General features: G+C 43.3%; 1 protein-coding gene across 1 annotated transcript in view; it reads right to left on the bottom strand.

Annotated features, from left to right (window-relative positions):
• Positions 1-50: 50 nt before the first annotated feature.
• LOC107298465 (lysyl oxidase homolog 2) overlaps positions 51-14,527 on the bottom strand; it is a gene marked incomplete at its 5' end in the record, with an annotated part of 47,393 nt that continues 32,916 nt past the window's right edge. Inside the window, 7 exons of the mRNA XM_015827842.1 lie at positions 51-459; positions 2,516-2,627; positions 3,943-4,079; positions 5,411-5,526; positions 9,058-9,301; positions 9,985-10,147; positions 14,134-14,301. Of these exons, the coding sequence (XP_015683328.1) occupies positions 392-459; positions 2,516-2,627; positions 3,943-4,079; positions 5,411-5,526; positions 9,058-9,301; positions 9,985-10,147; positions 14,134-14,301 (1,008 nt within the window). The remainder of the gene's footprint in view (positions 460-2,515; positions 2,628-3,942; positions 4,080-5,410; positions 5,527-9,057; positions 9,302-9,984; positions 10,148-14,133; positions 14,302-14,527) is intronic.

Below are 14,527 nucleotides of genomic sequence, written 5' to 3'. Positions count from 1 at the left end.
TCTGCAAGACCAACTACAAAGGCTGAAAAAAGAAGTCCTCAAAAAAGGTAACTCTGAGCACCCAACTGCCTTGCTGAGTTATCAGTCAGATGCCCCTTCAGACGCTGCAGTGGACCAAGGGTGTGTGTGAGAGAGTTTGCAATTGTTGGAAGTACCTGGAGGGAAGCAAAGTCATACAACTAGTGCAAAACCTTCCTTCTCTTGGAACGGGTGTGAAACGTGAGTCTGCCGTTGCGTCTTCTGCTGCTAAACATGGCAAAGTAGGTTTGGAGTAACACCCTTGAAAAATAACTTACAGAGCTAACGTGAGTGTTCATGGTTGGTTGCTTGATACTTCGGTTTTCCGAGCAGTGGTTAGGGAAATCATGGGAAAAGCCATGAGGGTCTAAAGTTAAAACACCTGATTGTTCCAAAGTCCACTGAAATATTCTTTCTGGTCTGGCTCATAGTAAGAGTTGGCTGTGAGAAGGGAGAAAAGAGAGAAAGAGTCAAATGGCAGAGTCGGCTTGGTTAGCTATGTGCAAAACAGCAATAGCAATAGCACTTAGACTTATATACCGCTTCGCAGTGCTGTACAACCCTCTCTAAGCGGTTTACAGAATCAGCATATCGCCCCCCAACAATCTGGGTCCTCATTTTACCGACCTCAGAAGGACGGAAGGCTGAGTCAGCCTTGAGCCAGTCAGAATCGAACAGCTAGCAATCGGCAGAGTTAGCCTGCAGTGCTGCATTCTAACCACTGCGCCATCACCAACTACAGGTCTTCCTCAACTTACAAACACAACTGGGGACAGAATTTCCATCGCTGAGCAAGTCAATTGTTAAATGAGTCATGCCCAGTTTTATGACCTTTTTCTTGCTCCGGTTGTTAAACAAATCAATGCAGTTGTTAAGTGAATTGTGCAGTCATTAAGCAACTCCAGCTTCCCCCATTGACTTTGCTTGTCAGAAGCCAGCTGGGAAAGGTTGCAAATGGCAATCACATGACCCCGGGAGGCTGCAATGATCATAAATTCATGCCAGTTGCCATATGCCCAAATTTTGATCACGTGACACGGGGACGCTGCAACAGCCCTCTAAGTGTGAGGTCCGGTTGTAAATGACTTTTTTCAGTGCCGTTGTAACTTTGAAAGACCGCTAAACAAATGGTTGTAAGTCAAGGACTGTATTGTTGAAGGAAGAATGAAGTCATCAGGGACCTCAACCCATTTCAAAATCCGCCTGCTTCTGCAAGGATGGTTTTGAGTGGTTGTAATGGAGATTATGTGGCTCTTAACAAAAAAAAACCTTTCATCCTGACTTAACGATAGCCATGCATTTTTGTTATAAAAACAAGCGGAAAAAAAATTAATCAGCAAACGAATTCTAAAGAAAAACCCACTGATTTCAGTTGAGGTTCTGCAATAACCTCCTGTGCGGATTGCTAAAATGGTGAGGAGAAGCTGTTAGTGTTGGCCTTTTGACACAGATTGGACAACTGAATGTGACAGTTCTATTTATTTCTTAACTAGCTGTACCCGGCCACGCATTGCTGTGGCTCAGTCTGGTAAAAGCGTGTGTTGCTTTTACGTCCAACAGATGGCGCTGTTTTTCAAAAAAAGCATGTTTTTACCTGTCACAGGTGTGACATCTACTGTATATAATATAGGTATATAAAAACACGCGCGTATTCGAATGCAACGTTGTGTCAAAATTTCAAAGCAATCGGTGAAGACCTTTCGGAGATTTAAGATTTTGAACAAACGAACATTTACATTTTTGTTTATATAGATTTTTTTTTAAAAAAGTGGGGGTAATGCTACACCTGGATATTTATATCAGTTGGATGAAAAACACAAGTTGAAAACAGGAAAAGTTCAGCTGGGTTTCCAGTTAAGGCTGATTTTTAACTTTGCTTTTCAAAACAGGTGAATTTCCCAGCTGACATTTGGGACTTCTAGAAACCTGATGGGGTTCCTGGAAATTTATCCGGTATGTGCAAAAAAACCTCTTGCAGGATTCCAGAATGACCGTCTAAATGGGAGTTTCAGAAACCGATGAACCGGTTCTATTTCAATCGCAAAAGTATCATAATTTAACACATGAACAATGAAACGAATGGGATGTTTAAGTAAAAATATGACATAAGAATCTTTTTCTTACACTTTTTTGATACAAGCTATTCAACTATTGTAGAGGACCACAGAGACAGCGTGAAAGAAGGAACATGAGGGCAATTGTATAAATACCAGCATAGCCTTGAGAGAGGTAGGGTGAGAAAGAAACTCAAGACTGCTCTGCCTTGATTCTCTTCAGTTTGAGAGAGAGAGAGACAGACAGACAGACAGACAGACAGACAGACAGAGACAGAGAGAATGAGGAGAAAGTTTGTCAGGCTTTCAAGATCTTGCAACTGTAGAGTTTTGATAGTCTTACTACAGTCTGTTTCCTGATTGTGAAGCGCTGAGAACTAGTTTATTGATACAAAGCTTATCCCATAGTTGTTCAAAAGAAGAAAAACAAAAGCCAAACTTACCTATATGGCAGTTGAACACCCACACACGCTGTAATCCGTACCTGACATTACATATCATAACGTTGTTGGAATAATCAGATTCTGCCACTTCAAAGTTTGGATTAACAATGATCTGGGTAAAGAGACAGGAATTTCAGCATGATCTAATTGGAGATACAATCCCTAATTGGGTGTGTATAAGAATAGTTAGTTTGATCATGCCAACTGAAGCCCTTTCTCTTTTTACCCCTCATACATATAAAGGCGAGGTTTCAATTTCTTTTTAGCACAAACTGATGCAACTTTTGCATTTACTAACGCTAAAACAGCCAAAGACGGTGGTTCCCAACATTTTCTTCACCATGGACCCCCTTTGAATATCTTTTGTGGCCACGGACCCCCAAGACTTAACTCAAGATTTAAATCATAACATTTCTTCAAGCCTTGGCGGACCCCCTTGTGGTGACATCATCACGCCCCCGCTCCAGGGGTCTGCGGACCACAGGTTGAGAACCACTGGCTTAAGAGATCTCCCTTCGGAGTAGTATTTATGTAAGATCAAAGCTATAGATTTAGGCTTGTTCAAATTCTGCTTAGTAATGCCATTAAACTTGTATATCCTTCCATCCCCTCCACTGCAACTGGGTCATCCACAAATACTCCTTAACTTATAACCACAACTGGGCCTAAAATTCCCATTGCTAAGCAAGGCAGTTATTAAGTGGGTCAAGCCTAGTTTGATGAGGGTTTTTTGTGGATTGCTACAGCTGTTAAGCGAATCACACAGTTGTTAAGCGAATCAGACTTCCCTCATTAACTTGTCTGGACTAAATCGAAGAGCTAACATTCTTTCTGAGCTCTTCCAAAGTATCATCAATTCAGATTAGGATAGAACATAATAACGGAGTTGGAAGGGACCTCGGAGGTCTTCTAGTCCAACCCCCTGCTCAGGCAGGAAACCCTACACCATTTCGGACAAATGGTTGCCCAGTCCCTTTTTAAAAACTTCCAGTGTTGGAGCACCCACAACTTCTGGAGGCAAGCAGTTCCATTGGTTAATCGTTCTAACTGCCAGGAGTCAGTTCTAGGTTGCTTCTCTCCTTGTTTGGTTTCCATCCGTTGCTTCTTGTCCTGCCTTCAGGGGCTTTGGAGAATAGCTTGACTCCCTCTTCTTTGGGGCAGCCCCTGAGATATATCACGTAATCTTTTCCCCCCCTCTGGTGTGAATGACAAAGCAGAACACCGGGAGGAATATCGCAGCTCAACCCACTTTGTAATGGCTAAGAAGTACATCAATGTGACCAACACAGAACAGATTCCATTAGTCTGATGATATACTCCCAAGCATATTAAGATAATCAGCTGGCTGGTGAAGGGAGAGGCTGGGTTCCTTATATTCTGCAAAACAAGGACTGTGGTCACCATTCCCTTGCGGAATCGCAGCTTACCCGGAAGATGTAGTCTCCTTGTTTGAGATCTGTAACGTCAATCCACTGGCAATCAATATCATGCCGGTACACATCATAGCATCCAACAGAAATCCCCTGCTCCCCAAAATTTGCACACTCGTACTGCTTCTGGACACCTAAGAAGGAAGTCAGTACAAAGGTAGCATCAAGATTTTGGAAGGCCTGATTTGTGTTTTAACTAAACAGCGATAAGAGACGTGAGCTATGGATATGCTTCAGATGAGCTCACCAAGAGGAACGTGGGCACCCATTTCTGTGCAAAGACCGATGACCGCCATTTTTACAAGTTATGGGAATTTGCCTGTCGTGTCTTTTTTTTTTCTTTCTTCTGAAGGGCGAAGAAGATCATGTAATTCGCCCAAAGGTGCTTCTTCCCAAAGGCAACTGGACTTCCTTGGTTTTTGAAGAAAGAACTGAAGAAGCTTCTTGGATGAGAAGAGAACATTTTCAAAGGAAAAAACAAACAAACCAAGAAAGTTCAGTGGCTTTTTGGAAAAAGACGTTGGGACAACCATGAGCTGGATGATTAAGAATCTCCATAGATATCATGTAATTAAATTCCCAGTTCAACGGCATCTCCCAAAAGAGGGTACGCAATGGCAGTTGACTTGGGGTGCAATCTTTGGCAGAAGGAAGTGGAGGCTCGTGGGGCGAAGCCTCAGATGTTGCTCATTTCAATAGAGGTACACTAAATCAGACTGGCCACCGTTCTGATTTAACATAGAGCAGTTTCCTACATCCACAGGACTGGTTGCCTAGAGCTAGTATTTTCTTCATTCTGAAGGGGAAAGGTATCATCTTTAAAGGCTTATTCCAAGGAATGTCCTGGATCCTGAAAGCATTCTTCAACCGGATTGCTGGATAAGTTGAACAATGGACGGTGGAAAGCTGATTTTCCATTTGATTTTAATGGTATCAAACAGCTCACAGTCTCGCCGTGGAGACTCAGCCTTCGACATATGTTAAGTGCAGTGGTTCTCAACCTTTTTAATGCCGCGACCCCAACCGGTTGTAAGTCAAGGACTAAATCGGTCGTAAGTCGAGGACTAAACCGGTCGTAAGTCGAGGACTACCCAACCGGTCGTAAGTTGAGGACTTTCCCTGCCCGGGAGCGCTGCGCATGCGTGGTTCCGCCCCCTGCGCCGGCTGAGGCGTAGCTGGCAAGCGGCAGAGACGGAGCAGGCCGACCACCAGCTGGCCCAGCTCAAGGGAGGTAAGGCACCCGCCGGAAAAGGGGAAAAAAAATGGTGGACAAAAAAATGGCGGACAGCCTTGCTTGGCGACCCCCGTGAAATGGTCGATCGACCCCAAATGGGGTCCCGACCCACAGGTTGAGAACCACTGGTTAAGTGGGAAAACAGCCGTGGATTAAGGAGAGCTAGTTCGAAGTATCAGCAGTCACCGACATATTAGCAATGCATCGAAATAACATTAGGAACACATGTACCGTCTAGGCAGTCACTGTCCTCCAGGCAAAAGCTGGCTTTGTGGCCTTCAGCAACTTGAGTCCAGTTGCTATCCAGAAGATCATAGTGGGCAAAGACTTCCATGCTGTGGTAATGCCTGTGGAAGCCAGAAAGAGAGCACATTTCTGAAGGCTGTCAAATGAAGATTTGATGTAAACTCAGCACTGATTATGTAACCTAGTTGGGTAATGAAACGTCTGCAAGAAAACCATCAAGCTCAGAGAGTGCCAAAGACTCCACAATTCAGCCCTGAGCTACAATTATTCTCTTCTATGGATAAACTCAGCTCTCTGTGATTTAGTAGGAAATCATAGTTAAGGCTGGTGAATGCGGCCATTTTCTTTCTATAATCAAAGCCAGAATGGCAGTTTATCATGACTGTGGTATCTACCCTATCACATATGTATACATGGAATACCTTTTTCACTAACATACTATATTAGCCAACCTGGAAGCCCAGCCTAGCCACTGCTTGTCCAAATTTACTATTGGTTAACTATAAATGCTTTTCATTTGGATGAAAACATCTCCTAAATGTCACTATTTATTTACTGGATGAATTCCGGCTTGGTGACATTAGTCTAGAAGAAGGAAATAAATACCATATGGAATGCATTTGGGGAGGAATCTTGTTATTAGCAATAATACAATTGAATTCATGTGACATGATAGTCTCAAGTCCATTCCTGTCATTAAAAAATTCCTTAGGGGATTCTGAGTCTTTGCCGTGATGGGGAAAGATGATATAGAGATTGGGTCGAGAATATATAGAAGATAACAGCTCTTTAAAAAGAGGAGACGTAGGTCTTTTAAATTAAGGCTCAGTGGAATTGATCAAAGCCAATAAATCAAGTCTCAGTTTCCACAAAGGCTAGTGCCTGCTAAAGTTGCAATTGTCCTGCTCAGAAATGAATTTACTTTTCTTGAAGCTCAGTTCGTAATTTGGAATAAACTTAATCCAGCAGTGCTGCACAATATCCTTGATCAAACTAAACAATGAGCTCACCTCCACGGAGGTAATTCAGCTGCAGGTACAACACTTACGTGGTGGGAGGCCTCATTCAAAGCTTTAGTTAAGCTTTAAAAGTTTAAATAGCTCCAGGGAAGATGATTTGAAGAGCCATCTGCTCCCATTTATCCTGCCTGGCCTTCTTTTCATCAACATACCCCCATCCTGAGTTAGATTTAGCAGATGGTTATAAAGACACGGCATCTTTTAGCAGAGATGTTCATTGCAACCGGTTTCGTACGCTTTTTGTTTTATGTTGTTTTCCAAACCTTTTAGGGCATCACTGCTATTTGTATGACTTCTATTATAATGTATTTATATTTCTGCTGTGTTTATATATTTCTGCTCTATTTCTGCTGTGTGTATTGCACATTATGATTATGGGTCAAAGACCAAATCTGTAATGTGTGCCCCATTTCATTATGGTGGAATGGCACAGAAACATTTAAGTAAAGAAATCAATACTTTCTACCGATTGGTGCTAAGATAACTGAGTCTGAATCAACTTCCTTGGATTGATTGGGATTACAAACATTCTTTAAATAAATCTGTCAGAAACCAATGACGCAAAGAAGAAGAAGAAATCATTTTAACTTGGCAGGACGCGCCGGACTGAAATCCCACAAGATTTTGGTGTTCTTTCCTGAAACCTCTCCAACTTACAACCATGTTCCAGAAATCTTCCTGGAAGAAAAATTTCCCTCTCATCTGATAACCTGAATGTCAAAATAGAACATCAACTGAATATGGGGCTCTGGGACTGAGCTATGGTTCCTTCCCCAAAACAAAAGTGTTGTGTGAATATGGAGATTCTCAATCATCCAGGTCAATGTTTCTCAACCTTGACAATTTTAAGGCATGTGGACTTCAACTCCCAGAATTCCACAGCCAGCATTGCTGTCTGTGGAATTCTGGGAGTTGAAGTCCACATGCCTTAAAATTGTCAAGGTTGAGAAACACTGATCCAGGTCATGGTGGTCCCAAAGGCAACTAGACTTTCTCAAAAGGCAACTGGACTTTCTTTGATTTTTCCTTGACCCCGGGGGCACAGATAAACCTCCATCTGGCCTCAACAACTCTCAGAAAGAATGCTAATGACCAGATGACTGCAAGGAATATAAATCTTTCCATTCTCCACCATTCAGTCAGAAGCTTCTTGGATGAGGAGCAAAACATCTTCAACTATTTGACCCTATTTGATCAACATGGAGTTTATGCTTACAAGGATGAAATTATAAGCATTATGTACATTGTAATAAGCTTTTTGCCAAATGGTGAAAGAGATTCTAGCACCTTGCAAGAGGTTTTAGTTTTTAATTTGTGCAACACCCCTGATGAATGCCGACTGACGGTGAATGGCACACTTGCTTGCGCAAAAACCAAGTGTAAAATCAGATCCAGAATGTAAGTGTATCCTGGCTATAAGCTGTGGGAAACTAAAGAACTGCAAGGTAGAGTTAGTTAATTCCTTTGCAATTCCTGAGAAAATGAACCACAGAGGACATTAAACACCTGGAATTCAGTATCAGGTAGATGATACATTGATCTGTTTATTCTACGTGCGTGTGGGGGAAAGCAGTTTTTTTTAAAGGAAAACTTTTTTTAAACTGACTCAGAGTTACTATATTTTTTTTTCTTTTGCCACAAATACTTTGATTTCTCTTTTTACCTGCCTTTAAGTGGAACCCTGCTACCCACCCCATTCCGGATCATGAATAGAATTCCATAGTCGGCAGATGGAAAACACGGAGCGCTGTTAAAGGCGTCCAAACTATTTACTTTGAAGTTGGATGCTTGAGCGATTTCCAATGTGAAAAAGCCAAACATTAATGCAAACTGTAGGACTGTGTTCCTAAAATATGCCTGCCTGCTCAGAAAGGTGTTTATCTTACACTGTTTATAGACCAGAAATACTGTAAAGGAATTGAGCAGACCTTCCTGTCTATAAACAAACTGGTTTCAACCAACTGATTAGTTATAGCTGCCTCACTTAATTTGAACTTTTCAGAAAGTCCAGAAAGGAAATGAGTGTTAATAGGGAAGGCCATTGTGAGGTTAAGAAGAAAGAGGCCACATCAAGAGGGTGACCAGCCATGTTTGTTGGTCCGAGAAGCTTGACCAACTGGTCCTCTAAACCTGTCTGAGATGCTCTTAGGCTTTCAGGCTCAGTGATTCAAAATAGGTTCAGTGGTTTTGGAAAAGATCTGCCAATTCAGAATCAAGAGAGGGAAATGGACCCCAAATCTTGAGTTCATCAAAAAGGGCTGCCTAGATTCATACAGAACTGGCAGGATTCCCTCCCTGTGCTACGGCATAACACAATTTGCTTAGGGTGGTGTTTTAATCCAGGACTCCCCAAACTTGGCAACTTTAAAGACTTGTGGACTTCAGCTCCCAGAATTCCCCAGCCAGCCATGTTTAAACTATGGCTTTGAGTGAGGTGTGAGCAGGTCAGGAATGTGCTCCTGTGCTTGTTGAGTTTGACTTTAAACCAGTGGCCAAGGCCACCAGCATTTTAACTCGCGCTAAGAACCCTGTTTCTCGCGGGTCCATGTGATGACCCTCCATGAGTTGTGCCCTTCCTAGTCTACAAAAGTGAAGATAGAAAGAAAGACTTGCCTGTGGCATTCGTGCCAGATCCAAGCGTGGCGGCCCGTTTTGGGACGGAAGTCAGCCTGCCCATTGTTATGGATCTGGGAGGAGAAACGGAAGAGTCTCCTTTGACCACTGGACACAGAGGTATTGACCGCAGAGGAGGCCAGGCAATTCTCCTCCATGGCGCACTGCAGCACATGCATGGGGCGATCCTCCAGATAGGATGTGTGTTCCACCTCCTTGGCATTGAGAACGAGATCCGCCGCAGCTGCAGACATCAATTGACAGTAAGGATTTTGCTTTTATCCTCTTGAGTGTTTTGCTCACTACGTCACAATAATTGGGTATGTCTAGTTTAATGAAGAGAAGGACAAGGGGGGACATGATAGCAGTATTCCAACATCTCAGGGGCTGCCCCAAAGAAGAGGGAGTCAAGCTATTTTCCAAAGCATCTGTAGGCAGGACAAGAAGCAACGGATAGAAACTAATCCAGGAGAGAAGCAACCTAGAACTAAGGAGAAACTTCCTGACAGTTAGAACAATTAACCAGTGGAACAACCTGCCTCCAGAAGCGGTGAATGCTCCAACACTGGAAGTTTTTAAGAAGAGACTGGACAGCCATTTGTCCGAAATGGTATAGGGTTTCCTGCCTGAGCAGGGGGTTGGACTAGATGACCTCCAAGGTCCTTTCCAACTTTATTATTATTATTATTATTATTATTATTATTATTATTATTATTATTATTATTATTATTATTATTATTATTATTATTATTATTATTATTATTATTATTATTATTATTATTATTACCAAAGGTCACAGGGAAGGAAGTCAGGTTAGCATTCACCCTGGTTTAACCCAATACAATACTCAAAACACGGACACACGCTTGACTGTGATTCAGATAAACCGTGGTCTAGATTTTGAGCAAAGGAAGCTGAAGAGCTTACTTTCTGTACAGGAAACACCAGCTGCATAGCGTCCACCTCCCTTGGGACAGGAGACCTTGGCATCATGAGGACAGTGGAACAAAGCCATTTCTATCCCAGAGCACTTCATCCCACTCATGACCACATTGTCTGCACCAGTGTCCCCATACCAGTACCAGGTTTCCTAGTAAGAAATACCAAAAAAAAAAAAAAAAAAGGAAGGTGATTAAGCATAGATGCATTGTAGTCTGTTTTAAACCACCTTTCCCACTTCAGTAAGCTCCGGAATCACTGGATTTTAGTTTTGTTTTGTCCAGCCTGGGGGCCTAATGACCAGCTCATTGCCTAACAGTCCCATTATTTTTTTCAGTATCCATGTCAGATAGCTTAGGACAGTGGTGGCGAACCTATGGCACGCGTGCCAGAGGCGGCACTCAGAGCCCTCTCTGTTGGCACGTGTGCCAACGCCGCCAGCAGTAGGTCCATCAGGCTGCCCCCGGAGCAGGAGCCCCGCCCAGCACAAAGGAGGTGAAGCGGCCGACTAGCAAGCTCGAGTAGGGGTGGTAGAGCAGAAGTCACCAACCATTGTCAATTGGTGGACTGGAAGAAAAGGGAGGGGGAAGCATTTTACATGTGTGCATGCGCGCATGGGGCCGCGAGCACGCACGTGCTGCAAATGGGGCAGGGCTAGTGTCTGCATGATACCCACTAGCCCTGCCCCGTTCTTGCGTGGTGCAGCGCCTTGCATCTGCACCGCGTGGCGTGGCGGCGACCGTTTTTGCGCCTTGCAGTGCGGTGGCCCATTTTTTTGCCACCACTTTTTGCATGTCAGAGATGGCACTCAGAGGTGCCTCCCTGCCCTCCCCCCCCAGGGCACCACAACGCTGATGCGGTCCTGGCACTTTGCGATAAATAAGTGGGTTTTGGGTTGTGGTTTGGGCACCTCTAAAAGGTTCGCCATCACTGGCTTAGGAGAATTCCTGATTTAAAGGCCAGGGTTCTAATTCAAATTCAATTTTAATTCTAATTCAGGTTTTCTGTATACTTTGGAGCAGGCAATTCCTTGCTTCCTTCCTTTATTGATGTGTAGTCTTTCCTGATGGGCAAGGTCCAAAAGGACATGAAGTAATCATAAGTAAAACAAACGCAAGCAAAGCAAAGCACCCTACGAGATGTAGTAAAACAAAGGAAATGGAAGCCAATGCTCTCGCACGGTTGAGTTTGTCCATACAACGCTCTAAAGTCAAAGCTAAGCCTCAAACTTTGCAATAGCAATAATGATGGAAGCAGAACTTGGCAATGTTCCTGGAAATCGTCAATGGAAGGTCTAAAAGCATTAACATGAACAATTTCTAGGTTCTGGCCAAACAACACAGCCAGTAAGAAGTGGATATATGAAGGCTGCACGCCAATAATCATAAAGAGGGAGCAGCGTAAAAATGTGAGCAACTGACTCAGTAGCACATTCTGAACAAATATCACAGCACTCACAATATGGACTATTGTCAAAACCTTCCCTCCAGCTGGCAGTTGTTTGTCATCAGCAAGCTATCCTAGCAATTGCAATGGTCGACTGACAAATGGATAAAAAAGTTCAGGAGATGATTTTGTAAACAGTCACCTGCAAACTGCTCCATTATCAGGGGGAGAGAATTGCTTCCTTGTCAGTTGGAAAGAAGCCCGTGAGATAGAAGCACGGAAAATCCCTGCCCTAATCCGTTGGGGAATACATCTAAACCGGGAATAGCGTAGTTGCTGACGTCCATGCAACTTTATCCCTTTCATTTCAATAAATCTTGTTAAAGAAGACTCGAAGGATTGGCTGAGTCAGAGCCTAACAATAACGGAGAAGCAAACCAGAATGTCTTTTGACCAAGATAGACTCTGCTTCTTGTATTTTACAGGAAAAAGTTGATGTTCAGAAGGCCTGGCTGAGGAATTCTGGGAGTTGAAGTCATTTCAAGTCATAAAAGGGCCAAGTTTGAAGACCCCTGTGTTAACACTTCACTATAATCAGATGTATAACGATCAGGCAAGAAAAAACAGCAAATGAGTAATGACCGTCCAGTGTTCAGAATCTCTTCTTCATATTCCACCTAAGGAAAATGCTGACAGGACGTTCCTTGTATCAGTCACAACACACTGGCAGAACCTCATTAAAAATGGCTCCTTGGCATGCAAACCTCCACCGGTTAAGTCTGCTCCACATACACAGAGGGGCTGTATGCTCCATGGGGGGGGGCAGCCTGGAGCAAACACAAGGACCTCTGTTCCCAAAACGAGTAGATCCAGGGCAAGGAAATGCCTTCTACCATCAAACAGCATAAGGGCTGCTAAATGTCAACAAAGCAGAGAGATTGGAAATGGGGGCATTGGGTGGCCATAGTAGTCCTCACCTCCTGAACCGAAAATTGGCTGCTGTACAAGAAAATAAATAGACCTCTTGTGTGCTGGCCCAACCTATTTCCTGGGGAAAGGCTGAAGGAGGAGATGAAATGAGTTGCAACAAGTCACAGGTGGAGCATTGAGATCCTCATGAAAAAACATTTTCTTCAGAGAGCCATTTTCCTATGAAACTGATGCGCTCTCTCTTTCCTGCCACCAATTTATTCATCACTCACTCAGCCAGCCAGCCAGCATGGCTGGCTGGGGAATTCTGGGAATTGAAGTCCACAGGTCTTAAAGTTGCCAAGGTTGGGGACCCCTGGCCTAGGAGATGAATAATATCAGGAAGGAACCCTTTGATCTGACACAGTATGATTTTTTAAAACGTATCCATAAAAACATGGTGAATTGGAGCCTTCGTACAGCCGAGGACTAATGATCAAAGTAGACTGTCATCCTCATTCTTTGTTGGAAGTATCTCCGTGACCACTAATCAAAACATGGGACCGGATGGACTTTTGATCTGGTGCCCCGAAGCCATCCTTGTGCTTATGTGCTACAGTGCTCCAAAAATAAAGATTGGAACATTAAGTGGAGCCTCAAATTATACTCAGCTTCTACAAAAGAAACAGTGTCATTTAGTATCTACAGTAATTCATCCCATTTCTATCACAATTCATCTTCTTCATGTTACTGATCTTTGACTAGTAAATGTAGCTCTTGGTTATTCTGGGCTGTAAAAAGATCTTTCTTGGATAGCTTCAAATTGCACCCCAGTTTCATGTGAAGCAAAAGAAGGCCAGCCATGATTTTTTTTCCCAGCCTTCCTTCATATCTTAAAGGAGGCAGGAAAGGAAGAAAGGAAGTAGAATGCACCGAAATATGGGGATATCGAGAAAGAAGGCTAACGCAGAGGGAAGCAGAAGGACAGACGCAGAAAAAAGTCCTATGTGATGCAAAAAACCTCCAAGGAATTTGTATATTGTAAATTGGGATTCAGTAAATCCTGGCCTGAACACTCAAAGAACAGAGGGATAGAATCAAGATCACGTGAAGTATTAATACCACTTTACAATGCCTTGGTAAGGCCACACTTGGAATGCTGCATCCAGTTTTGGTCATCGCGATGTAAGAAAGATGTTGAGACTCTGGAAAGAGTACAGAGAAGAGCAACAAAGATGATTAGGGGACTGGAGGCTAAAACATATAAGGAACGGTTGCTGGAATTGGGTATGTCTAGTTTAATGAAGAGAAGGACGAGGGGGGACATGATAGCAGTGTTCCAATATCTCAGGGGCTGCCCCAAAGAAGAGGGAGTCAAGCTATTCTCCAAGGCGTCTGAAGGCAGGACAAGAAGCAACGGATGGAAACTAATCAAGGAGAGAAGCAACCTAGAACTAAGGAGAAACTTCCTGACAGTTAGAACAATTAACCAGCGGAACAACCTGCCTCCAGAAGCGGTGAATGCTCCAACACTGGAAGTCTTTAAGAAGAAACTGGACAGCCATTTGTCCAAAATGGCGTAGGGTTACCTGCCTGAGCAGGGGGTTGGATTTGATGACCTCCAAGGTCCTTTCCAACATCATCATCATCATCATCATCATCATCATCATCATCATCATCATCATCATCATCATCATCATCATCATCATTATTATTATTATTATTATTATTATTATTATTATTATTATTATTATGTCTTTAAATAAGATCTTCTGAATTCTGAAGAGCCATGAATAACACTGAGCGTTTGTTTGCACTTGTGGAATGAAAACAATGCTGTACCTGGAATGCATGGCTAGCATAGCCAAGGTTCAGCTGGCGACAAACCACCATGGCGTCCATTATATCCCATCCTTCACCACAGATGGACCCCCATATGAGCGTGCCATTGTGCTCCTGGAGAACTTCCACACGGCCTTCGTAGTGAGTGCGGCCGCCACTCAAGCGTACCTGCGGAGGATAATGGACAGTTATGAAAGTTAGGGGGATTATCAGACGCCAATGAAAGAGACAGAAAGTTGCATTTTCTGCTCGTAGATGAGAGAGAGAGAGAACTAGGCTGGGGAAACGAGTCATGCAACAAAAAGGACAACGCTTGGCAAGTCAGCTTACCGAAATTATCGGGCCGGCTTTTGAGTGTGGGTTGCCTCCAGTTGAGTTGGAAATAACTTAGATG

Source organism: Protobothrops mucrosquamatus, unplaced genomic scaffold (assembly GCF_001527695.2).
Source record: "Protobothrops mucrosquamatus isolate PMUCROS unplaced genomic scaffold, P.Mucros_1.0 scaffold4000, whole genome shotgun sequence".
In the NCBI taxonomy this organism is placed as follows: Eukaryota; Metazoa; Chordata; class Lepidosauria; order Squamata; family Viperidae; genus Protobothrops; species Protobothrops mucrosquamatus.
Note: the sequence above shows the minus strand (reverse complement) of the source record. Positions and strands in the feature narration are given on the sequence as shown.